Source organism: Prunus persica, chromosome G3 (genome assembly GCF_000346465.2).
Source record: "Prunus persica cultivar Lovell chromosome G3, Prunus_persica_NCBIv2, whole genome shotgun sequence".
NCBI classification, from domain to species: domain Eukaryota; kingdom Viridiplantae; phylum Streptophyta; class Magnoliopsida; order Rosales; family Rosaceae; genus Prunus; species Prunus persica.
In genome coordinates this window covers 4,065,784-4,092,540 of record NC_034011.1, presented here as the reverse complement: position 1 = coordinate 4,092,540, position 26,757 = coordinate 4,065,784, and the positions used below count along the sequence as shown (strand labels likewise).

The window sequence follows — 26,757 nt, the reverse complement described above, 5'->3', positions numbered from 1 at the left end:
ATTGAGGTGGATTGACACTTCATCGAACAAAAGCTTGAGGCTAAAATGATTCAGTTTCCTTTCGTGAAGTCTGAGGATCAATTGGCAAATATTTTGACAAAAACGATATCCAGTAGAGCGTCCCAAAATTCACTGAATCAGTTAGGCATTAGCGACATCTATGCACCAAAGTGAGGGGAAGTGTTGGCCTGACTTGTGGACCATTAACTTTCTTTCCTTACACACCAAGGATTCACATTATAATTGTATTTGATTTACTCTAGTTCTTGATTTCCTACTATAAATAGAAATAAGAATTTATTATTTACTTGGCCACTAAGGCTTTATTGTATTATAAATATGACCTCATACAAGGAGAAGAATATATAGAAAATTCCCACAAACAAATATTCTCATATTATGTTTCATATTTTAGTATATACCTTGGGTTAAAGTGCTGAGCAAAAATGCTCCCAACTTATAATAAACTAAGGAGCACAGGCTCGTTTCATTCAAGATTTAGAAGTTTGAGAATGGTTATGAAATTACCATTTCATGTTTGAAAAGTGCACTCTTGGGAACGTAATACATGATTCATGGATATGAACTTCCTATGTATGAGGAAATTTCATACCATTGGCCCTACTTGGGAATCTTTTCCCCTACTTAGAAAAACATTTAATGCATTTTTGTGGACTAACTTATCCATATTCTTATTTTTAAATACCACATTTCATTAATAAATTCAAATAAAAAATAAATGGTGTTATTGGATTACTCAACAACTTTCCAATTTCAATACTGCACGTTCTAAACACGGGAATGAGAAAAGTTGGCATTTCCTAGTCTGTGTGAATAGACATGGGAGTTTCTAGTTGGTGCGAAAGCAGAATTTTTATTTTGGGTTAAATACTTTTTTGGTCACGGGGTTTTACATGAAAATTCAATTTGATCACTAAGAAAAAAATTTAGCCAAATTGGTCAATGTGTTTACCAAAGTCTACAATTTATAGACATTTCATTATCTTCAGTTTTTTTTTTTTTTTTTGGGTTGGTTTTTTTAGGAAGTATCTTCAGTCTTCTTCCTCTAACTGAACGAGTCAGAGTATGTTGTGCTATTAGGGTTTCACTAATTGTTGGAAATCTTGAGTTGAAATTGAAATTGTGAGTACAAGGAAAATCAAAACGCCAAACCAAATTAAAATGAAATTAACAACTTACCAATATATTTTGGTACTCTTATCACCTTGATTAGGTTCCTTGCCATCCGAAGTCACAATACGATTCTCACTCAATCGCTTGACTTGAATATGAAATAGTCTCGCTTGCCTTGAATATGACGAGGCATGCCTAGCCATGGCACAAGAAGCCTCACATAGCCTTGCTTGACAAGCCTCACATAGCCTCGCTTGACAAGTCTCACATAACCTCACAACAAGCCTCATACCTTCCAATTTCAACTCAAAATTTCCTCCAATTTGTTAAACCTTAATAGCACAGTATATCATAACTCAAGAAGACTAAACATGCTTCCTAAAAAAAATTAAAAATAAAAACTACGCTTCGCATAATGTTTATAAATTGTAAACTTTAGAAAACACAGTGACCAATTTAGCTAAATGTTTTTCTCAATGACCAAATTGAATTTTCGTGTAAAACTCAATGACCAAGAAGGTATTTAGCCCTTTTAATTTTTGGCACAGAAAGCTGATAAAGCAAATTCATTTTGCGGCATGTTGAGTTAGTTATACTATAAATAACTTCTTTCAGGCAACCGCTCGAACCAATTCAATTGAGTTCAATTGCAAACATTAATTCAATTCAATAGCACGTTTTCAAGGGGACGGAAATAATGTAAATTAACCAAAGCCTTGGTTCGGCATTTGTTGGGAGATAAATGAGCAAACCCGCCTACTCCATTTCTAGTAGGGAATTTTTCTCCTCTTTGGCCTGAGACCCATATAAAGTATAACCCTACCTATCACAAGCCAACCGTACTTTAATGCTCATTATAGATCTAAATCCAACGGTTAACTGTAATAGATTTAACTGAGATGTGTGAAGTGAACAAATGGATCAAGAGTCCAATAATTTCACATTGAGCTGATTTAGAGATGCACAACTGCCCCGATTTAAATATGCATAAACACAATCTCAACCAGATTTGCTCAATGAAATAAAACTTAATGCGAGAGAGAAAGAGAGACAGAGGGAAGTTGAATATTCATTACATTGCATATAATGTACAAAGGTCGAATGAAGATAGACACACCCTCAACAGTGGTCCCACTCAAACTCAAACAAAATCCGACAACCATTGTACGTTGAGCACATTACAGAGCAAGCAACACATTCCCCCCCACCACCCTTACAAAGAGAAGACACTATTTAACTTTTTTACCTTTTTCAATTTTTTTGGTTTTTTTCCCTGGACCTGGAGAACTTAGGACACTTTGCCACAACCGCCAGATGACGAAAAGTAAAAACCTACTACTATCTGCACAAGTTAGCGAGCATCTTAATAAATCCTCTTAAGACTCTTAAGAGCATCCAAAGCTCAAAACTTACGCAGATCAGTATAATTCACAAGTTCTAAAATAAGAAAATTGTACAAAAAACCATGGACTTCAGTTCGAATCTCTTGGCTTCATCCACAAGGGTGCATGGATCAAGCCTGAAAAAGAATGAAATGAAAGCCAGCGATAATAAGAACACTTACCCGAGCTGCTGGCTTTCTTCCTCTCTCATTTTGAGTAATAACTTCATAGCCAAATATACAAAGATCCAACTTGCTCAGGCCGTTGATGTTAGACTCAACCTGCTATTCAAACCACCACAGCAAAAGGAGCAGCATAAAGATAAACAATACATCAAAAATAATCAAGAAAATTCTCTATTTAGAAATTCACTACACATGCCTTATCACCGCTTTTTGTTCAGAGTTTACTCCCTCGTTGGAATTGAGTAGCATCCCAAATGCAGCATTCGGCTTCAGAGTAAAAAGTGAAAAACAAAGAAAAGAAAAGAAAAAACAAAGAAATTAGGTAGATTGGTCAGTGCAAAGAAAACCTCCAAGATAAGGCAAGTTAAAGAAAATGGAAAACAAGTTAATTATAGGTTTGTATTCCCAAATGTCCAATGTTTTAACGCGCGCAATACAAGTGAGGACCCAACACAGATCCTGTCAGGACTTGCATTATTGTTCGAAGATACCTCAGATGTTGCTACTTTTATGCCATTGGTGCATTTGGTCATAGACTCTCTGAGTTAGATGAAGAAATTAAGACAACATCCAACTAGCAGAGTAAACGTTCTAAAAGAAGACAACCATATGATGAAAATGAATCACCAGAAAATTCAGTCAAAGTAAAGGAACTTAAATCCAAAACCTCTAATGCTTCTTGAGATCCATCTTGCCGCAGGTTTCCATTTCCGCATCCATTATCTGAAAGAGATTCCGAGTCTGCCTCGCATACATCGCCCTGCAAATATCCTGGGTTGTTACTCCCAACACTGCTTCCCTCAACACTCCTAGTATTCCCCTCACTGCTAACAGCCACTGATCCAAATCCCGCATCATCACAACTGCCCTTGCTTGTAACATTTGTAATAGTACTGGAATTTGAGGCATATTCAGGCTCCGTTTCTCCCAACAGTGTTCTTTTATTTGACTCAACCACTTCCATACTAAAACCTTTATCCGACTGGTCCGGAGATGCACTGCTTGCCTTGTCAGAAATAATTACAGGAGAAACTGAATCACGGGGTTGTGGGCTAAGAGATTGCCGTTTCTCTAGTGGCATAACTTGATTCACATCCACCCCATCAAGATCCTTCTTCCTCTTCAGGTGTCTCTCACCAGATCCTGTCATGCTAACTTCACCGTCATAATAAGGCAATTTATCAGCCTGCTGCTGGGCCATAATTCTAGAGGGTCGAGGACGTTTACAACCATCAGGAAACACGTATGGAGGAAGTTGCCTTCTACGAACATGAGAGACATAAATTTCCATCCCCGGTTTCCAAAACAGATACATATTAATCGAATGCCTGAACTCATCAACAGTCCCCCGTATATCGAACTGTTGACCCTGAGTCTTCTCCCTTTGTTTCCTCTGCAAACCCATAAAAAACGCACCATGGGCACATTGTTTGTTCGTATCAACATACTCATGGGGATAAGGATGGCATTGTAACATCCCTAAAGTATCCCGTTCAATCTGCAAATATAAACAGAGGAACCAATATGTTACGGATTTCTAATTCTGAAAGAGAACAAAAAAAGATATAGACACTACCATTAGAGTCAGTTGCCTAAGCCGAGATTCGACCCAGCCTTTCCAAGCACGCAAGTCATCAACATCAGCAGCAACTATGTCAACCTGGAGATAGTTCTTGTAGCTTTCAAAGAACAAATATGGCTCAAACAGAGCACACCACCGAGCTTTATTCAGTTCGACTTCCTGGATTTAAAAATTGAAACGGAAAATGTGACCAACAAATGTGACCAACAAATGTGACCAACAAGCTAAAGCATCTCTTCTGACAGAACAAGTACATACCTCACAGATTTTGTTTCCGTATCGAAACTGCTCCACCATAACACGCAGGGTACTTTGTGACACATTGTAGCTGGAGTTCATACAAGGGTAGGCAGGGGTTATAATTGGCATGTGATGAGTCCGGTCACGAGGATTTTTACGCGGGTCCCAGACAGAAAAACCAAGTTCATCCTCCTCAATGGCACATAACATGACAGGATTTGGCCAACGCCACTGTGTATATACTCTAAAAAATCTAGAAACCAGCATGCTGGGAACTGCATTGGGATAAAGCTGGCACACCCGGGCAACAAGAAGAGCCCAGTTCACTCCCCCAAGAAATCCAGTAACCTAAATATAAATATTGTATAACAATCAACTTAAATGTAAAATAAGTCAACATAATATCTCGAGTGAGGTACTCACGTTGGAATAAACACCACGCCTCTTCGCCCAAAACTTCAAACATCTGAGTGTTGTACAGAAATGCTACAACAAAAGAAAGTACCATTAGGGAGGTTCAACATACAGCAGTATAAATATCTTTTGGAAAAAAAAAATAACCAGATGATTGGCTGACCAACTAAACACATGCATACGAAGAATTTCACCTCAATATTTGGAACAAGTTTTAAAATTTGATCTGCAACCCTGCAGCCATTAAGACTTCGAACAGTAGGCTCATCGACATCGTACAACAGAGATACATCAGAAATGTCCAGGTCCTGTTGCAAAAATTAAAATGTAAAAGAAAAAAAAACTCAATAGAAATTAGGCAAGAAAGATGGCATGCAAAGATAAGGCTACAAAACAACCAAATTGAATTTCACAAATGCCTAACATCTCCGCAAAATTAAAATTTGCACACCAAAAAATAAAATATGCAGCTAAAACTTCTGATAAACAAGCATATATTCCTGCAAACACTGTAGGAAATAGGTAATGAGAACTGACTGACCAGGGTTCACAAGAATCACAACCGATAGAGACAAGCTTCCTAGAAAACATAAATCACAGTGACAAAATAAAAGTAAGATATTCCAGATTATATAAGTAGCTTTATATAGTCCAGATTATATAACTTCAACCTTAACCCCTTTTCCCTCCTCTTCCTGTTTCCTTTCTTTTCCTTCCCTCTTCATTTTTAGTTAATCCATTGTTTGAGGTGTTATTAGATCTTGAAAGAAGACGGTGGCAGCATTGATGGTAAACTATTCTGGTTGTATCTCTGGACCTTAGTGATTTTGGATGTTGATCTGTTCTTTAACAATCATATTATCTGCTTATTCCTTTAGATTGCTACCGCAATTAGATTTTTTTTTTTTTTTTTTTTTTTTGTAATTGAACTTAAAATAGTCTGCATTATCTTATTCAACAAACTACATAAGGATGAGATCCCAGCTGTGGCCAACCCCACACGAATTATCAAACAAATAACAGGAAGCTAAACATAGAGAGAGGAGAGCGATCAACATCCCATCCAGATAAAATAGCACAATAAGGTTAGGAAAAAGTTTCACTTTCATACTACTTGCACGATCTTTTGGTTTTTGTCAAGAAAGTTTGGTCAACAAGAGGGGGGAGTTCAGTACTTACTTCTGGTACAACCAAGAGAGAAATACTTGCATAAAGAAGGTCGATTGATATTCCATCAAACTGGAACTTCATTACAGGAACGTGAGCGTCTGGAACTGGTTGCAGTTCGGTCACCTCTTCCATCTCAGCCAGAATGTTATGCAATATAAAGAAGAAGTCTTCCTGAAGATAACATAAAAGTATTAAATAGATACAAATGATTGTAAGACTCTGAACTCGACGAGCAAGCGTGTGCAGTCAATATTTACCTCTCGATTGACATAGGATGGCCCAACACATAATGTGTCTATGTCAGCCCCAGGACCATGCACCTAAGGAAAAAGTAATGGCAAACTAACTGTCTATATAGAAGAGCAACCAACACATGTATATTTGAAAAAACAAAAACAAAAACGAACCAATCAAATTGGCAAAGGAAAATAACAAATTACTAAACATTTGCTGAAGCTATGACTTGAGACACATTGAAACTAAATAGCGTGTACCATTGCTTCTAAGAAATCCATTTCCCTCTCTCTCAAACCAATTCAGACCACACAAAAAAAAAAATTGGCAAGCACAATCAAGAGTAAGGATACTTACCCCAAGCCTATAGGAGCCAAATGTAAAAATAAGAGCGTTGGCATCCTCAACCATTTGATCTGTGTATCCTCTCAAGCGAGTAAGTTGCTTCACCCAATCCTTAACAATCTAACCACCAGAAGATAGGATAAGAAAGTTGAAGATATGGAAATCAGCAAAGGAGCTAAAACAAAATTCAGGATTTTCACTTATGTAAACAATTCTCTACATTTAGCAAAAATAAAAAGTCATACATAAATAGAAAATAACAAAATTGTAATGCTAACAGCAGTTAAACAACTTTAGTCATGCACATACCAAATACAAAAGCATGAGCTTTGTTCCAAAGACAGGATCAGCTTGTTTTCTGTAACAAAAATAGCTGCATCTCCCAGACTACATTCTGTTCATGCATCACGAGTAGGCTTTTCTTACTTATTAGTCGCATGTTTTCTAAAAGAATTGTAATGTCCACTGGATACTCCTGTCTCTGTAACACTGTCTCTGCAACTTTTACTCTTTTGACTTCATCTACTAATATTATATCATGCCCACGGGGTTCCCTCTAAATAGACTGTAGAATAGTTTTCAGCTATTAAATAAGAAAACCTTCAACAACAACAAAAGAAACCTATTTCATATTCTAAGCCACTGACTCCTGCACTTTCTGAATTTTTCCTTCCTTTCCAATTGAAATATAAATCTCTAGTCTTATAGTTACCATTTAATCCAGAATCCAATCAAACCCATAATTTAGGCAAGTCCAAAAATAACTATCAAAGACTTCAACTAACTTGATGGCAGAACTATCAAAGACTCCATTTCACATAATGGCAAAACAAATTATTACAGAAAGGTAATCTTATGACGCATCCAAACCCATTGGACCCAAAGACCCTACTAGACATAATTGTATTTACGAATGGCACTTAATCTACACAAACAATCATATTGAAAAAATTAATACGAACAAACGTTTAATATTAATCAAAATCAATAACACCAATAGTTAGAACAAACAAAAGTTGACAATCAACCTAGGGAGGCTTGAAAATTCTCCAATAACATAGTTGCACAACGAAATAATCAGCGAGCTAATCTTAACTGATAAATAATTACTAACCTAAACCATAAATTCCTAATCATTCTATTGCCTTAATAATAGGTGATCAATACTATAGCACACATAAAACTACCACCTCTAGTACTAAAACTAAAACTGGCTTTTGAGTATGATAAGTCTCACTAGCATATAATTTGTGTACACCAATCAACAATTACCTGCCCAATTCGCTGAAGAACCTCCTCTCTCTTGTCAGCGTCCTCTTTGCTCTCATAAAGCCCCGCATCAACCAAAAACTTCACATACACATAAACCCAGAAACAAAATTTTATCACCAGAAGATCAAGAACATAAACTAATCAATCTTTCCAAAGCAAAATTCAATAGCACAAACCTTCTCTAACTCTAAAGTCCTTTGAATATCGGCTTCTGTAGGCCCAGCTGTCGATATTGGCTTTGTCACCCCGTATTGCCTCGCTGCCGCTTGAGGAGGCGACAGCGGAGCACTCAATCCCTCTGAACTCACCATCTCAGCATCCCCCGGAAAAAGAAAGTCTTGAAAAGAAAAAAAAAAGATCCTCCCAAAGAAAGATTCGAAAACCTAGAATTTCAATAAAAGATAACACGATCCGATATTGAAATTGTACAGAAATCGAAAACCAAAACCCTAGAATTTAAGGAAGATAATAGTCGAAACCCTAATAACGGAAGGAAATAAAAAGCAAAGTACTTTCCCAATAAGATCAAAATTACAAAACTAAATAGGAATCGGAAATCTGGGAATTCTGACGGACCTAACTGAACAAGGAAACCCTAAGGAGATTTCTAGAGAAAGAATCAAACCTAAAACGCGACGGAGAAGAGAGAATTCGGGGAGTCAATCAGGAGCGGCAGAAAGAGAGAGAGAGAGAGAGAGAGAGAGAGAGAGAGAGAGGGGAAAGTATTGGCTGGCTGGCTGGCTGGCGGTCGGTTGGATTTTTTGGTGGGTTTTTGTGTTTTGATATAAATATATTTATTTATTTTCGTTTTTATCTCTTTGTATTTTAATTGTTTTGCTGTTTATGGGTTTTTAACGGCGTTACGGTGCGTTTCAATAAAAAAATATTGAAAAAACGAAACGGTGGTTACGCGTTGAGAAAAAGAGAAAACCTGGTGCGCTACTAGTAACGTCAACTACAAGGAAGCTGATTGTAACTTTAACGGACTCGTGACACGTGGCGACGTAGGGGTGTGCAAGCAGATCTGATTTTTCTTTTTTCTTTTTTGCCCTTTTTTCTAATAGCAAGTTGCAAGCAGATCTGATTTTCTAACAGCCTCCCACCCCCACGAGAAATTATAGAATAGTACGGATGTACCACGTCAGCGTATGATACTTCCATTCAAATTTTAAGACGTGTCCATTTTTGAAAAGAAATTAATTATTTTATTACAGCTGGACTTACTTAACTTTTATCTTTTAAAATAAAATTAGAAAAGTCATAAAAAAGAAAATTAAAGAATTTTCCAACCCTCCGTCTCCAACTCAAACCTGCTCCACCGCTCTCCCTTGCCCTTCCTGTCAAATTCCTAGGGTGGCGTCTATAGCACGTTTCAGAGTATGCTTCACCTCAATCCACATCGGCTGTGCCTTCCATTGATTTTGTGTTGCAAAGTGAGAGTGTACTAGAGAGTGTTTGTAGCAAATTCAATGGTGCAAGTGAACAAAGATGTGTTGTGTTTGGGATTTGTGGATGCTGGGCTGTGCCCAAGTAACCCAAGGTGCTGCCATTGTGATTAGAGCGCATCAATTGGAGGACAATCTTCTTCAATTTTATTTGGCTAATAAAATACTTGGGTTCAAAATAGGATTCTAAGGTGAATTGTCTGCTGAGCATCCGATTTTGAAGAGGAAAAGCAAGGAGAGGGGTGGCACAGGTTGGGGATTATGGGTGTTTGGGTTGGGGACGAAGGGTTGTTGAAAAATTCTTTCTTTCTTTCTTTCTTTTTTATTTTTCTAATTTTATTTTAAAAGATAAAGGTTAAGTAAGTCAACTGTAATAAAGTAATTAATTTCTTTTCAAACATGGACACGTGGCGAAATTTAAATGGGAGTATCATACGCTGATGTGGTACATCCGTACTATTCTATAATTTCTCCCCACCCACCCCAGGATCAAAAAATCTTTAATGAGAATAATTTAATTTATAAAATAGTAGATATAGTTATTAACTCCTTTTTATTGAAAAACATATAAAGTTATTGGCTTAAAATCTCCCGATACACATTTTTATTACCCAAAAAGAAAAAATTATTTCAAACTTTAATGTGTCACTAAAGAATTCCTCACAGTTCCTCATGTCCTTAATTTTCTATTACTCTCACTTTTTTCGATTCTAATAACGTGAAGAAGGGTTTTTTAATTTATTTACCAGAATGAAAAAGTAGTACCTTGTATTAGTAGGCCGTTTGATTAGCGGAATGAGTTGTTTGGAGATATGACTATGAAGACTTTTATTTCCATTCCAATGTTTGGTAGGAAAAATGAATCACAAACATTGAAGGAAGCCAGTCAAAGTTAGCAAACCAACATATCAACATCAGATAAAAGAGAACAAAGAAAGAAAAGAAGGAAAGAGGAAATGGTTGGTTTCCTATATCCCATCACTTGGAAGATAATGCAATATATCTAATAGAAATCACTTCCACCAAAGAAAAAGGTATCAAATTTGATTGCACCAAAAAAGATTTTCTTTTTGAAAGTAAAAAGTTTATATTAAAAGATTATAAACTTTGTGTAATGGCTGCCCCATAAAGATTGTAATCTTTACAATGCAACAATTCTTGTTTTTTTTAAAACCAAAAGATTGTATGATTTACACCAATCTACAGTAATTGTTCAGCTCAAATCTCCACCAAAATGGTATCCTTCCTTTGGCTGAAATTTGTTCTTTTTGAAGTTTCCATTGCTACTAAAGATTGTAATCTTTATGGGGCTACTTCTCCATTATCACAAGGCAAGTTATCAGCCTGATGTTGCGCCGTATGTCTAGACGGTCGACGTGGTCTACAACCATCTGGAAACACATACGGAGGTAGTAGCCTTCTACGAACATGAGAAACATAAATTTCCATCCCCGGTTTCCAAAACATGTACATATTAACAGAATGCCTGAACTCATCAACAGTTCCTCGTATATCGAACTGCTGACCCTGAATCTTTTCCCCCTGCTTCTTCTGCAAACCCATAAAAAAGGCACTATGTGCGCATTGTTTGTTCGTATCGACATACTCACGGGGATAAGGATGGCATTGCAACATCCCTAAAGTATCCCTTTCAATCTGAAAATGTAAATGGAAGCACCAAAATGGGAGGACTATACATTTCTGTTTTTCAAAGAGGACAGAAAAAACAGATATAGTCATTAGTACCATTAGAGTCAGTTGGTTCAGGTGAGATTCGACCCAGCCTTTCCAAGCACGCAAGTCATCAACATCAGCAGCAACTATGTCAACCTGAAGATAATTCTTGTAGCTTTCAAACAACAAGTATGGTTCGAACAAAGCACACCACTCAGCTTTGAAAAGCTCCACTTTCTGGATTTAAACAATGAAAATGAGAAAGTGACCAATAATTGTCAACTATGGAAGACAATCTAAAGCACACTCTTCTTCTTACCTCTCAACTACAAGACAGAACAAGTACATACCTCACAGATGTTGTTGCCATATTGAAACTGCTCCACCATAACACGCAGGGTACTTTGTGACACATTGTCGCTGGAGTTCATACAAGGGTAGGCAGGGGTTATAATTGGCATGTGATGAGTCCGGTCATGAGGATTTTTACGCGGGTCCCAGACAGAAAAACCAAGTTCATCCTCCTCAATGGCACATAACATTACAGGATTTGGCCAACGCCACTCTGTATATACTCTAAAAAATCTAGAAACCAGCATGCTGGGAACTGCATTTGGATAAAGCTGGCACACCCGGGCAACAAGAATAGCCCAGTCCACTCCACCAAGAAATCCAATAACCTGAATATAAAATATGACCAACCAGGCATGGAATCAGTTTAGATGTAAAATAAGTCAAAACAAATTGTGGAGTGAGGTGGTACTCACATTGGAATAAACACCGCGCCTTTTCGCCCAAAACTTCAAGCATCTCAATGTTGTACAGAAATGCTACAACAACAAAATTCAATAAGGGAGGTTTGATATATGGCAGGACATATAGGTGTTTGAAAAAATAAAAATAAAAAAGGCGACTGCCAGACCAAAAAAACAAGTGCATAGGAAGCATTTCACCTCAACATTTGGAACAAGTTTTAGAATTTGATCTGCAACCCTGCAGCAATTAAGACTTCGAATAGTATGCTCGTCAACATCATACAACAGAGATGCATCAGAAATGTCCAGGTCCTGTTTTAGAAAATAAAATGCTCTAAAGCAATAAAGCAAAAGATATAGAGAAGAAGATATAGGACAAATGCAAAGATGGGATACAAAAAGGATGCAAATTAATATGAAAAGTTATGGCAGTAGACTTCTATTCTAGTAGTAGACTTAAGATCATTATATTTACATGTGACCTCTATTCTAGTAGTAGACTTAATTAATCTTATTAATCAATTTAATTTAAGTTGATTACTTCAGTGATTATATTATATGCCTATTGATTTTATCGATTTTATCAAACAAATAACAGAAAGCGAAACATAGAGAGAGGAGAGAGAGATTCCTTAAAACATCTCATCCACATGAAATAGCATGATATTTGGTTTTTCTTAAGAAAGTTCAGTCAACAAGAGGGGGGAGTTCAGTACTCACTTCTGGTACAACCAAGAGAGAAATGCTTGCATAAAGGAGGTCGATCGGTACTCCATCAAACTTAAATTTCATCACAGGAATATGAGCATCTGGAAGTGGTTGCAGTTCAGTCACCTCTTCCATCTCAGCCAGAATGTTTTGCAATATAAAGAAGAAGTCTTCCTGAAGAAAACATCACAGCGTTGTATAGATAAAACAGTGAACTATTGCAAGACTTATAACTCTGAGAAACCACTTGCAGTCAATATTTACCTCTCGATTGATGTAGGATGGCCCGACACATAAAATTTCTATTTCATCCCCAGGATAATGTACCTACAGAAGGCAAACAGCACAAGTATACTTCAAAAAACAAAAACAAATCAAAGCATTGTACTGAAAAATCAATGAAGCTAGGACTAAAAGCATATTGAAACTAAATAGTTTGTAACATTGCATTTAAGACATCCATTTCTCAATCTCTCTCTCCCTCAAACCAACTGAGACCACAAACAGAAATTTTGCAAGCACAATCAAGAGCAAGGATATTTACCCTAAGCCTATAGGAGCCAAATGTAAAAATAAGAGCATTAGCATCCTCAACCATTTGCTCTGTGTATCCTCTCGAGCGAGTAAGTTGCTTCACCCAATCCTTAACAATCTAACAATCAGAAGATAGGGTATAAAAGTTGAAACTACAAATCAGAAATCAGAAGTGAAAAACAAGTCCTTGTTATCAAAAATCAGAAGCATAGAACTAGAATGTAATGATAATGGCAGTTAACATAGCTCCAGAAAAGCAACTTTAGCACATAATTTGTTTTAAATGAGCACTAATCACCTGCTCAATTCGCTGAAGAACTTGCTCTCCCTTGGTAGCTTCCTCTTTGCTCTCATATACTCCAGCTTCTTCAATCAAAAACTTCATTTTCATAACCAAAAGATTATGAAAACCCAGAAACAATATTTTCATAACCATAAGATTAAGACCCAAAATTAATCAAGTTTTGCAAAACAAAACTCGGTAAGCACAAACCTTCTCCAACTCTATATTCATTTGAATATCGACTTCGGTGGGCTCCGATGTCGATATTGGCCGTGTCACTCCGTACTGCCTCGCCGACGCTTGAGGAGGAGGCGGAGGCTGCGGGGGCGGAGCAATCAATGTCGCTGAACTCTCCATCTCAACTTCCCCCAACAAAATTGTCAACTGCGAGGAATAACGTCAACTACAAGGAAGCTTTTGTAACTTCAACGGATCATTTTTTAGGTTTGACTTTGGGTTTGACGTTTTTACTTTCATCTCTTTTTGTTTTTTCCAGGTGTAAGTTTCCAGTTTTATTTTTAAAAGTTGAAATAAAAGTTGTTGATGTTGCCTCTTGTTGGCAAATTGTTGGCTCCCAACAGAGTTGCCTTTTGATTTGTATCATCACTTTGGGGAAGGTTTTTCTTATAAAAATACTAGGGTCGCCAAAGATGATGATCAAATAACTCATGCATGTATGGTCACAATGGCGGATTGAGGAATTTTTAAAGGAATGGGCTAAATTTTTTTTTTTTGGAGATCTTTTATAACCGGAATTTTTGGGCTGATTAATAATATATGGTAGGATTTTTTTTTTTAATTTATAAAAAATATGGTAGGATTTCATTGGGTATAAATAAAATTTGATTTGAGTGGCTAGGATAGACTGAATTCTAAAAGATAGGTGGAATAAAATTTAATTGTAATAGATTTTGTTGTACAATAAAGACTAAAGTACAAAACCAGCATTGGGCTAAAGCCCAGTTGAGTCCCTTCGTAGGTTAGTCATTGAGAGAACATATTTGTACGTACATACAACCACATTATATATCACCGACTGAGTTCGTATTTTAGAATTCACGTAGGCTAGTAACACCACACAAACGAAGTGACGGTCACATTCAAGAATTTCTTGTAAACAAGTACAATTATCTCTTTATAACAAGAGAAACTACACTCATCCATATCATTATCAACTTTTGCCGTAAGGGGCTTATAACTCAAGTGAGTAAGAGTATTTACCTATGCATTCTAGGTCCTAGATTCGATTCCCCCTCCCCCAATATCTTTGTATTAAAAAATAATAATAATAACTTTTGGCTTCTGCTAAAAGGAATCAGAAACACTAAAATTAGTAGGAGAGGCAATATGTGCCACTTGGAATCTTGTTTTCTCAACTATGCTTATTAGAATTACCCAAAAAATAATACTTTATGGAGATGAAATAACTTGGGCTTTCCCACAAAAGCAACCAAAAAAAAGACCATTTGGGCTTGATCAAAGAAAAGCGAGAACAACTTGGGTCTGACTGATTTGCCATGCAAGTTTAGGCCTGCTTTGTGAGTTTTGTGAGTTGTGAGTAAACCAAATCATGGTCCAATGTTGACAAGTTGCTACTAGTTCGGTTTTGAATGAAGAAAGAGAAGGATTAAGTAACATCGGTCCCTTTCCATGAAAATTGAAAAAAAGTCCAGAACATTAATGGCAGACTTTGAATAATGGCTGCCTAAGTAAGTAAGTAAGTACATAAACGCCCAACTCAAAGCATGCATGGTCCCTTTCCAGTCCCACTGTCCCATAAGGATTGTAATCTTTACAAACTAACAGTTCTTGAAAACATATTATCACTTTCAATTGTGTTTGCATCTTCTTCCTTCTTTTTTTCACGTAACTTGTTCATTATTACTCTCATACGTTATGCTTATGTGAATTTTTCATTTTCACTTTGGGAACTTTTAAATGTGAATCTTACGTAGCAAGAGGGAATAGCTCTATTTTCCTTTATTGTTATTCTAAGTTCGAGAAAAATTTGTGTGAAATGGAGATACACTGTTTTGCTATTCTTAACCAAATATGCTAAGTGAAAAAGTTATTACTCGTGACATATCGTAATTGATTGAAAATAGAAAATAATATTATCCCATTTCCACACAAGTGTTTCTCCCTAAACTCGCCTCCTCTTTAGAAAATCATCTCTAGGCTAAAATGTATACTACACATGGTTAACTTAAACTCAAAAGCTCCACCAAAACAAAACAATCTTTTGGCTAAAAAAAGAAGTTTCCTGAAGTATACAAATTCTTTTCACCTCCTGAAAATTAATAATTAAACGAACCCTAAGCAAATAATATCAGTGAAAATTCCTACTATCCGCCTCTTACTCGCTCAAATTGATGAAATTGATTTCTTTTAATGTCAAAATGTTCCAACTTTCCATGTTCAAAGTTATTGTGTAACGTTATGCATTTAGTTGACTGGATTTTAGCCAAAACATTGAAGAAAGAATATATAAGATCCATACTATTTCCGGTTCCTTATATCCACATCATCATCTGACATAAATCAATAAAAACTGTTTTCGACCAAATAAAAAAAATAAAAAAAATAGAAACTGTGACAACAGGAAAAGGATCTGCATATTCAAAAATAAATAAATTTGAAGGAAATAAAAAAAAACCATTTTCATTTTCAAATCACCTGCTCCTAAAAGTAAAAGATGCCACAGAGTCAATGGCAGATTGCCATTTTTATCTAACTTCGGTATATCCCAAATATCAGGAAAAATTCAAAACCCAACATTTATGGAATTTCAAATCCCAAGATTACCCCCTCCCCTTCTCTCTCTACCTCTCTTTCTCTCTCTGCCTGTCTCTCTCTCTTCTTAATAAGCAGCGTCTGCATCCCCCCAAAGGATTCAGATCTGCTTGATCAGCTCTCGTTTGGGAAAGACCCATTGTCAACCAAAGCTCTGTTTCAAAGATTTTGATGCAGAAAGAATGGCAGAGACTGAGTTAAGAATCATGGAGAAGAGGGAATCACTGTGAAAAAGATACGGAAACTGATCAAACATCTTCTCTCCAACCCAAGATAGAAAGCAAAGTCTCAGCCTTTTTCGGCTCTCTCACTCATACAACTCTTTTTAGGGACAAAGGAGAAGCTATAAAAAGCTGTCCTTTTTAGTGGGTAAATGGGCTTTTAATGCCTGCACTGTTTTCCAGCTCTTATAGTACACAGTCTGAGTCTACTTCAACATATAACAGATAGAGAAAGAGAGAGATATATCAGAGAAATTTATGGCTTTAATTATAAGTTAAGAAGGGTAGAGGGTTGCAGAAGCAGAAGATAGCAGAAAGGGGTATTCTTTTTTTTTTTTATCTTTCTTTTAAGAGAGAGAGAGAGACGGAGGAAGAAGCATAATACTCAGAAGGGTTTTTGAAAGAGAAGCTTTTGAAAAAGAAAACAAAATTCGGAAAATATTCACGGGATTGTCAGTGGGTAATTGGGTATCTTTCATTTTGAGTACACGTTGCTCCAGAAAGTTGAGATTTTTAGTGTGAGAGAGAGAGAGAGAGAGAGAGAGAGAGAGAGAGAGAGAGAGAGTAGAAATAGAGAGAGAGTGAAGCGGTGGTGGTGGTGCCTTTTGTCGTTGTAGTTTTGCCAAGTTTAGTCAGAAGACAAAGTGGGAGTAAATTCGGCGCTTTTTTTGAATTTAAGATTTTAAGGAGGCGGTGTGAAGTGAAGTGGTGGGGGCATCTGGGTAAGTCTCCCTTTTCTGTGAAAATGTATACATTAAGCTTCTGCACTTTTCATGCTTTGCTTTGTCTGTAATTCTTGTTTGTTTACTTGGGGTGAGTTTTTGAAGCTTTGGTTGGTTATATTATAATGGATTTGAACCTCTGCATCTTTCTGTGACACTTTTTGTCTTGTAATGCAGTTCTTCACGAGGTGCTGTCAGAATTTCACCAAAGAAAATAAAAAACCAAGTTTTATCCCCATTTATATTTTAAGGTTTTGATGCTTTTTTGTTTGTTAATCTTTTGCTCCACACTTCTTTGCTTGCAACCTGTAAAGATTCTGAGAGATCTTGCAGAGACCCTTTATGCTCTATTTTAGCTAGCTCACCTTTGGTTTTGTTCCCTTTTGGATTGAGTTTTTTTCAAAAACATTTCTATTTCTTTATTTATTTCTTTCTCTAGTGCCTCTTGGAAATGCCTTTCTCCTAGTTTCTCACTCCCAAATCTAGTGAGTAAAAATGGGGATAGCTTACTAGGTTGTGGTGCTCCCTTCACTTTGCTCTTTAACTCACTTCATAAACATTCTCTTTATCTTTCTAGGACTTTCTCCACTTGTTTCTCTCTCCTTTTTTTTTTCTCTCTCTCTCTCTCCACATTTGGTGCTTTGTTGGTGTTTGTTTCTTCATAAACTCCACCTGGGTCTTTTGAGTTTTGACTTACCCTTTACTTAACCTTTGCCTCCTTTTAACTTTCTCTCTCCAGCTTGTATCTTCAGATTCTAGAAAGAGAGAAAGAGCAAAAATATGGGGAGAGCTACAAGATGGTTGAAGGGCTTGTTGGGGATGAAGAAAGAGAAAGACCATGTTGGCAATACAAGCACTACGTCTGGTGATCGGAAGGAGAAGAAACGGTGGAGTTTTGCCAAGTCGGGGAAAGACACAGGTAGTACAATTGATCATGTTACAAACAATCTTCCACCAAATGTTCCTGTCCCCGACTCTGCTTGGCTCAGATCCTATCTTGCTGAGTCAGACAAGGAGCAGAACAAGCACGCAATTGCGGTGGCTGCTGCCACCGCAGCTGCTGCTGATGCCGCCGTGGTCGCGGCTCAGGCGGCCGTGGCGGTTGTGAGGCTGACAAGTCAAGGCGGTGGACTCATGTTTGGAAAAAAAGAGAGATGGGCTGCAATGAAGATTCAAACTGTTTTCAGAGGCTATCTGGTAAGTGGGTTCTCAGTTTTTAATCCAGTCCTTACCTTAAATTGATTATTGGTATGTTTGGTTTTGCTTAGAGAATGTTGCATTGAAACTCTGCTTGATATGGTTGCGTGAAATGTTAGTAAATTTTGACTACGCTTTGGTTGGCTTTATGGAAGTTGTTTTCTTAGTTTTTACTTTTATGTCTGCTCGCAAAAAGTTGTGAAATTGTTTCCAAATCCTAATGGAACAGTAGAATACAAACATTTGTCGACTATTGCTTTCAAATCCTATGGAACAGTAAAAACAATTGTTTTCTTGGTCAATCAAACGGCTGAGAATTGTTCTTCCCTCCCCTGTTTCTGACCGGGCTACTCATTCTGTAAGCCCCCATGCCCGAATGTTATGTGTTTGAAATTTGAAATCTTGTTTCTTGGAACAGGGTCATGATTGTACTGCATGCCCCCATTTGTGTTATGATTTCGGTTTTCTTGCTTTTTTTTTAGCAATGATTTATTTTCTAAAGTTGGCATTGGTTTTTCACCTTATTTTCATTTGCACAACTTGGGCTGCTACATTTGTGACTAGTTTTATTATGAACTTGCAAAACCTACCCCAACTTCCTCTGGTATGTGCATTGTTCTGTTGAATCTAAATTTGGTTTTGCCTTCAGGCACGAAAGGCACACCGAGCTCTTAGAGGACTGGTTAAGTTACAGGCTCTTGTTAGAGGCTATCTTGTTCGGAAACGGGCTGCTGCTACTCTTCACAGTATGCAAGCTCTTTTTAGAGCACAGACAACTGTCCGATTCCAGCGAGCACGTCGTTCTTTCAATAAAGAGAACAGGTTTCTACCTGAAATCAAAGCCCGGAAGTCCGTTGTAAGTGCTAATTTCACCAACCTCTAATATTGGATCACATTTTACATTTGACTTCTTTCTTACACATAAAATGTGTGTTTATAGCAGGAAAGATTTGACGATGCAAGAAGTGAATTTTATAGCAGGAGGCTATCTGCAACTTATGAAACTTCCATTAATGGCTTTGATGAAAGCCCAAAAATTGTGGAAATTGACACATTCAAAACCAGATCCAGGTCTCGTAGATTCAACACCGTACTATCTGAATGTAGTGAAGACCTGCCTTACCAAACAATCTCATCACCACTTCCCTGTCCATTTCCAACCCGTATTTCTATACCTGATAGACAGAAGCCTCAAGATTTTGAATGGTGCTTTAATGGTGACGAATGCAAGTTCTCTACTGCCCACAACACTCCGCGGTTCACAAACTCTTTTCGATCCAATGCTCCCAGTACACCAGCCAAGAGTGTTTGTGGAGACACCTTCTTTCAGCCTTACTCAAACTTCCCAAACTACATGTCAAGCACTCAATCATTCAACGCAAAGTCAAGGTCCCACAGTGCCCCTAAGCAAAGGCCGGAACCAGGGCCGAAGAAGAGGCTTTCGCTTAATGAAATGATGGCAGCAAGAAACAGCATAAGCGGAGTTCGAATGCATCGATCGTGTAATCAAGTCCAAGAAGAAGAAGAGGAAGAAGTCTTGAATTATTGAGCAAGCTGCAATTAGAAAGGTCCTCTGTCTTTGGTTAAAATCAGGGAGGGCTTTGCATAGAAGATGGTAAAAAAAACAGATTGGAGAGAAGAAGAACCTCTCTGTGCCTTATTTTCCCCACTTTAGTATTAACAATGAATAGGGTAGAACACAGAGTGCTTGTGTAAATTCTTTTTTCTTTTTTTCCTTCCATTTTCCTTTTTCTCAACAGTTTCTTTCAATTGTGTCTTATGATCTACGAGTAAATGAGATGAAAGGAGCTTCTACATGTTAATTTTCTGAGAATCACAATTCTGGTCTTGGCAAACAATAATCACAAAAATGGCACCAAATGGCACCAAATGGCAAAAGGATTCTACTATTTGGCCTTTGCCAAAAATATTCATGAAAAGCTAACAAGGTTTAATCCAATGAAAAATAGCATTAATTTGCAGACTAGAGGTCTCATGCCACAAACAAAAAGGAAATTTACTATGATTACGAAAGAGACTCAAAAATGCACAAGTCTCAAGTTGTTGGTTTGCCTAGGCACATAGCAGAACTAGACAAAAAAGATCTCATTTTCCATCCGTCGCTAAATTCATAATAGTTTGTGGATTTCAAGCATGGATAAGAATAACTTCAGAACATTATTGAAGCAGGAGCCGCATTATGCAGGAATTTGAAATCTTTTTGAACCCCCTACTTTCCCACCAAAGAGCTCAGATGCTTAGCTTCCGTGAAGCTTCTATTTCTCTCTGTCCTAGGCTTGTAGCTAGCCTGATTTAATAAACTGGACTCTGGTTCTTTTGCCTTGCATTTATATATTTTGATGAGCAACGTTTAAATTTGTCCTTTACAATGGAAAAATAATAATTTATTTTCCAAAAATTGCAGAGAAAGACAGTGGTGGGTTCAAAACTTCAGATCCCATCGATGATGCAAATGAGAATTAAGAAATTATCAAACCCAATCGTGAAGCTTATGTAGGAATTAACAATGAATGTGCATTTTATAATCCAATGTTCATAAATTCTCCCTCATTAAGATGAGAATTGTGTAACGTTGTGCTAAGAAGAGATGTTTTGTCTAACACCCCTCCTTTACTACAATAAGGATTTGTTTTTGCCCATAAGTCTTTGCTTCATATATATATATATATATATATATATATATATATATGAGGATTGGAAAAAGGGGAGGGTACGTAAGAATGGAATTTTTTTGCTCTGAATATATACGTGACAAATGTTTTACCATTGAAGTTAGAAATCTCGATAGTCATGACCTCATATTGTGTTACATTATGTTTCTTATTATGTATACACATAAGAGCATTCACAGTGGGAGAGTGTATAATGAGGTGTATGTTAAATATACACCATTTGTGATTAAAATCACTCGCAATAGAGATGTGTAAACGAGTGTAAATTTGCATCACTACCATGATATGCAAATTTAGATGCACATGTACATCTTTTTTCACATCTCTTGCTGCTGGGACCTACATGAGAAAAGGTGAGAAAAAGTGAACAAAAGTGGAACCTACAACAGAAAAAGTGAAAGAAATCAATTATACATCTTTAGATTTACATATTCCCCATTGGAGCAAAAACCTCAAAAGTGTAAAGAAGATATAAAAATGACTTTACACTTCCAAAAATACACCCTCTCACTGTGGATGCTCTAATAGGTGAGGTCCCTTTTATAAATTTTAGCCCTAGGAATTGTTGTTTATAATTAGTTACAAAAATAAGTTGTATGGTTGCACTGTTTTATGAACTCATAGAAGCGCAAGACCCGAGTGTCAATAGTGAAAAATGAGTCCACAAGCACTCTTCCACGCGCTCAAACTGCATATGGGCCAAAAAGTAGAAAACTACACACAGAAAGGGAGGGAAGGAAGGAAGGCTAGGGTTTTTAATTTGTTTTCGAAAATGAGGAAATCAAGGAAAGGAAAGGATATGGTATTATTATTGTTGTAGACCAGACCCCATGCATGGATTTTAAATTTCTTTTCAGCAATGATTAGGGCATTGATCTGATTGATGGGTAGTGGGTTTGGTTTCTTTGGAACTGGTGATGACTTGTTCCAAGTCTTCCCTCATGTTGATTGCTTGCATCAGCTATGATATGATTTGATGATATATGGCCCACCAACTCAAAGCTCAAACTGGTAAAAAGTTTTTTTAAAAAAACATGATTATAAAGGGCAATTTGGGTACCTGAGCCAGTCTTTGACTGAATCCCTTATCCTTTTTATCTTCCTTGCCTAAGCCATACATCATCATCATCATCGTCTTCATCTTCTTCTGGATGGAGTCATTGCGTTTGAACACTTCGTGCAGCGTGCCTGTAAGGTTCTCTGAGGTTTGTCCTTCACACCAATAATCGTGATAATATAAAATGCACTTGTTTTATTGACATTTGATTTGATATATATGTCGTTGATTACTTAATTTGTGACAAACTAGGCCCAGGGTTGTCCAACCTCGTTATGACATTTGTGTGGTTTTTGAAGATTTAATGTTGGAAGGTAATGGATTAGTGTTCGATGTTTGGTTTGTATATGTAGTAGTGTAGTTTAGAAAAGCTGTTCTTATTTTCGAACAATGAAACCAACATTTTAAAAACAGACAAGATATTGAACTTAGAACTCTATACTCAAGCTCGTTTATGTAACATCAAGTCTAAATCTATACTCAAGACAATAAATTGACCTCAAACATGAATTCATGATTGAAAGCTTCAATCCTTGACTAAGATCTTGTACATTGGAACTGACACTTTAGCACTTAAACATTCAAAATTAGGTTTTAAACCTGGACTTCGAATCCTAGCCTTTAAATCGAAATCTTGAGCTCAAATCCGAATCAGAACTTAATTTATCCATCAAATTGTAAAATTAATTTTTCTTTTCCTCTTTTGTCTCTCAAATGGTTTGATTGCATTTTTCATTTTTGTTTCTTTAATTTAGTGTATAGACAAAGGATGCTAGAAAATACACAGAAAATAGTGTAGGTAAAACTGAAAATGTATAGAAGGTTTCTAAATTGTAAACATACCATGGAACATCGGGTCTCCTTCCTAAATTGAAACAACAAAAATAAACCCGAACAACAAGGGGTCATGAAGTCCAATTTCGGCATATTTATCAGGACGCCAACTTCATGGCGGATTTTGTGGTTAGTTTAGGTCATGCTCTCAACCTTTCTCGCCTGTGAGAGAATAGGGTTCCTCTGTCTGTTGCAAACTCCTTTTATTTTGATCTTCTCGGGCCTCCGTGCCCTAGAGAATTTCTCTTGTCATTCCTTTTTTCTCATTTTTTTTTTTAAAAACAAAGGCCATGAACAATAATTCAAATTATGGAATATATATTTTTTTGGGACATGAAGATGGAATAATCTTAAAATATTATATTAAGATTTAATGATAAAGTATAATCGAAGTTTAAAATTTTTAGAGACAAGTTTTTCCATATAAATAAGGAACAAGAAAATTGCACTTCTTATTTAAACACATTCGAATGTGCACGTATTAAAGCTTTGGTTGAGTTTCAGAACCAAATAAAGTAAAATTCTTTTCGACCAAAAGAAGAAAAGAAAAAAGTGTAAAGGCGTCTATATATATATATATATCAAAAAAAGAAAAGAAAAAAAAAGGTGTCTCAAAGGCATCAATTTTGGCATCCGATCTTTCTAAATGTTCTCCTTGTTTCTTTTGATAAAGCAAAATAAGATTCCTAATCTCCCAAAAGTTACTGCAAATCTTTAGTAAAGATAAATATATATATATACACGTACCATAAAAGCTTCTTTTTGCATGAAATGTTACGTGAAAAGTTAAATTGACCAATCAAATATATTTCTTAATGCTTGAGAAGAAAAATTATCTCTCTTGTTATAGAAAATGTCATTTCTGAAACAATTCAGCCATGAACCTTTTTTTTCCAAGAAAACTTTGACGATAAACTTTGATTCAAATGAGACTGATATTTTATAATGCCTTTCTCATATAATAAATTTTAAATATTTGAATTCTAGTTAATAAATTACAGAACGAGAAAAGTACGAATAAAAAATATGAAGAAACGGGTTACATTATAGGTTAAACTCTCGACCACATGCATCATTGCATGAACTGATCAAAATTAAGTTAACATGGGAGAATTAATGCTGTCTTCGCCATTTGCTCCAACTTTAAACTGCATTCATAATTATGCCAAACTGAATGATTATATTTACATTCATAATGCTGTCGAGGTATTAGAAAAAACAAAAAACAGAATGATTATAGAGATGAATTTTTGAACAACTCATATTAAAATAGGCGTGTTCAAAAAATAACAACTCGTGAAAGATTAGACGTATTGAAAGTACCTCACATTTTTTAAAATGAAAAGACTTACTTGATATTGACTTCTCGACTATATAACCGATTAATTTTGAGTTAAATGTCAATATTTTAAAACTGCCCACATGCAGATGTCATGTTTGATAAAACAAACATTTCTCAATTAACTAACACACTAGTAAACAATATTTGAACAGAAAAAAGAGACGTTGAGAACTGTAAGACAAGATTAATTAAAGTATTCGTGCCCTTAATACACCAGTATGCCTCATCTGATTCAAACACTGACGAACACAATTCTTTATACGATTTGTTTTTTTAAAAAAAAGCACTTGCCACGAGAATAGGAAGGTCGAATATGTTTGGTTGAGCGGCTATATGCTTTCGTCATCTCATCTCATTTGCTTTTGAACTAATTATAAAAAAAGTCATAAGATTTCAAAACCCATTAAGATAATCATATTCCTGACTCCTGAGGGGTCTTGTTTTAATCAATCCCTTAAATCTGATTAATTAATGCTAATGTTGGTTTGAAAACTTTGAAGCTTAGTCAAAAGTTGCATTAATCGTACTGTAGAGATTTTGATTTTGGTTTATGTGCTTGTTCTTAAGCACTATTTCAAAATCAAAGGCTGGCAATTTGGCATCACCTCAACCCTAATCGTCCTTTTGTCGGCACATTAGGGTTTTTTAAAATTTTATTTATTACTTGGATAAGGTTTTGGGTTCTCAATGCCTAACAGCTTCACTCGTACATCCAAGTCTTTTCATCTATTAATTTACATCTTAAATATGAGTTTTGATAAGGTTTGGATTTTAAAGGTACAAATTTGCAAAGACCCAACGAGTTCATCATCTTTATGACTAATGTACTGGTTTGAATTTTAGTTCATCATCTTTATTATGACTTTTATGACTAATGTACTGGTTTGAATTTTAGTTCATCATCTTTATGACTAATGTACTGGTTTGAATTTTAATTCCAACCATTTAATACATTATAATATAATGGTTAAAAATTTGTCCTGTAATTTGTGTAAAAAATATGATGCTACTGACCCGCCCCTACTCAGATTTTAGGTTTTTTTCACAAAAATCTCCTGAAATTACACGAATACCCTTATTTCAAATTATTTTCATATAACCCCTTTCCATTGATTATTCGTCCAAAACTTGATGATTTTATTTATAAAAAAAAAGTGTGTAAATGACGAAATCAAACTCAATGAATGTATATGCAATCTAATCTCAATGGCTAATTTTGTTATTTGGAGAATTTTTTATATATAAAATCATCAATCTTTGACGAAACTTCAAAGGGTGTTCGTGTAATTTTCAAAATCTCAAAGAATTTTAGAAAAAAACCGAAAACCTAAAAGAAAGTTAGTGTAAATAACTCAAAAAATTTCCAACAATCATCTTACGGAAAATGTGAACATACGTTTTGAATGAGAGCATGTTTTAGTACAATGGGGCCAAGGGCCTAAGTAAAACAAATCTACATGAGTGTTTCTGGCCCTAACTAAAATCTTCCAACAAAAGATGACGATTTAAGAAAAAGACCAAATGAGTATGGCATATGCTCAGTCAAAGCTCTTCTTAGCAAGCCCACCAGCTATAAAGCTAACTATGGCAAGCCCATATGAGCAATAGAAATTAAATTTCTTTGCATCCAATAATTGTCCTTTGAACCCGTTCCATTATTTTTTTCCCTTCTGCCGAAACTTTCCATTTCCATAAAATATCACTAACCTCTCTTCACTCACTTCCGTGCCTTCGAGAGGTTTTTTTTTAAAAATAATTTAATTTAATTTTAGAATTAAAAAAGACAATGGGTAGTTGTGTTCTATAAAAATAGGATCCATTATCTGATTTTTCTTTTAATTTTAATTTTTTCAATATAAAAAAAGTAAATTTATCATATTGTCCTTATTTAATTAATAATTTCAATTCTTAATGTTTGCATTAACCAATGACATTTTCTAGTATTTTGAATGTTTTACCATTCTTTGCCTTTTGCTTTATATATATATATATATATATAGATTCCTTGCCCTATCCACACAAGAAGTTCCTCCTAAAAACAAATGGGATTTTGACATATGTCAATTTCATTGAACTTTTCTTTTTATGAAATTCTTTCAATTTTCTCAGAAAAGAATTTGACAAGTGTCAAAATCCCATTTGCTTTGAGAATGAACTTTTAATTTGATGACAAGTGTTAGAATTTGAAAAAAAAAAAATCTGTTTTGGTAACTAAATTTTAAAACTTTTGGGGACTAAAATATTATTTATAGTAGACATTTTTTTTATTGTTTATTTTTATAAATAGTTTTAATTATTTACTATATGTTGTTTTTACACGGACTAAAATATTATTCTGTTTTGGTAACGAAGTTATTGTGTTTTTTATTTTATTTTTTATTTTAATGGATTGCGATTTGATTTTGACATTCATTACTAGTTATCCATTGTGGAGCAGTAAAATAGTAAAATTAGGTAAGAGATCTGTAGAAAAAGAGGAAAAAAGAAGAAGAAAAATTAGGTAAGAGGCCCGATTTTATCATCCACGTCAGAATTGATATC

At 35.7% G+C, this 26,757-nt stretch overlaps 3 protein-coding genes across 9 annotated transcripts; 1 reads left to right on the top strand and 2 right to left on the bottom strand.

Moving 5' to 3' along the window:
- On the bottom strand, positions 2,184 to 8,763 carry LOC18782742 (nuclear poly(A) polymerase 4). 3 transcript variants are annotated; one of them, XR_002270648.1, is made up of 13 exons: positions 8,135 to 8,763; positions 7,959 to 8,036; positions 6,699 to 6,806; positions 6,365 to 6,427; positions 6,117 to 6,278; positions 5,132 to 5,245; positions 4,947 to 5,009; positions 4,542 to 4,871; positions 4,278 to 4,442; positions 3,369 to 4,199; positions 2,898 to 2,968; positions 2,699 to 2,800; positions 2,184 to 2,476 (listed from the first exon to the last, which is right to left on the bottom strand). XR_002270648.1 is itself a non-coding variant. In XM_007216381.2 (12 exons), exons 1-12 carry the CDS (start codon positions 8,267 to 8,269, stop codon positions 2,773 to 2,775), a joined length of 2,145 nt encoding a protein of 714 aa, XP_007216443.2. In that variant the 5' UTR covers positions 8,270 to 8,762; the 3' UTR covers positions 2,184 to 2,772. The 3 variants fall into 3 exon arrangements, 2 of the variants coding, with proteins under 2 accessions (XP_007216443.2, XP_020414754.1); XM_007216381.2 differs by having other exon boundaries at positions 2,184 to 2,797; positions 8,135 to 8,762; XM_020559165.1 differs by lacking the exons at positions 7,959 to 8,036; positions 8,135 to 8,763 and adding an exon at positions 6,996 to 7,229 and having other exon boundaries at positions 2,184 to 2,800.
- On the bottom strand, positions 10,471 to 13,742 carry LOC18783552 (nuclear poly(A) polymerase 4). Of its 3 annotated transcripts, none has more exons than XM_020558936.1 (10): positions 13,568 to 13,742; positions 13,373 to 13,453; positions 13,085 to 13,192; positions 12,805 to 12,867; positions 12,553 to 12,714; positions 12,031 to 12,144; positions 11,845 to 11,907; positions 11,428 to 11,757; positions 11,150 to 11,314; positions 10,471 to 11,059 (listed from the first exon to the last, which is right to left on the bottom strand). In XM_020558936.1, the coding sequence occupies exons 1-10, from the start codon at positions 13,712 to 13,714 to the stop codon at positions 10,706 to 10,708; spliced, it is 1,587 nt and encodes a 528-aa protein (XP_020414525.1). In that variant the 5' UTR covers positions 13,715 to 13,742; the 3' UTR covers positions 10,471 to 10,705. The 3 variants fall into 3 exon arrangements, with proteins under 3 accessions (XP_020414525.1, XP_020414527.1, XP_020414526.1); XM_020558938.1 differs by having other exon boundaries at positions 13,373 to 13,440; positions 13,568 to 13,637; XM_020558937.1 differs by lacking the exon at positions 11,845 to 11,907.
- Positions 15,306 to 20,113, top strand: LOC18784389 (protein IQ-DOMAIN 14). Of its 3 annotated transcripts, none has more exons than XM_007216846.2 (4): positions 15,306 to 17,093; positions 17,833 to 18,290; positions 18,940 to 19,146; positions 19,234 to 20,113. In XM_007216846.2, exons 2-4 carry the CDS (start codon positions 17,874 to 17,876, stop codon positions 19,837 to 19,839), a joined length of 1,230 nt encoding a protein of 409 aa, XP_007216908.1. In that variant the 5' UTR covers positions 15,306 to 17,093; positions 17,833 to 17,873; the 3' UTR covers positions 19,840 to 20,113. The 3 variants fall into 3 exon arrangements, with proteins under 3 accessions (XP_007216908.1, XP_020414454.1, XP_020414453.1); XM_020558865.1 differs by having other exon boundaries at positions 15,307 to 17,093; positions 17,846 to 18,290; positions 19,231 to 20,113; XM_020558864.1 differs by having other exon boundaries at positions 15,308 to 17,093; positions 19,231 to 20,113.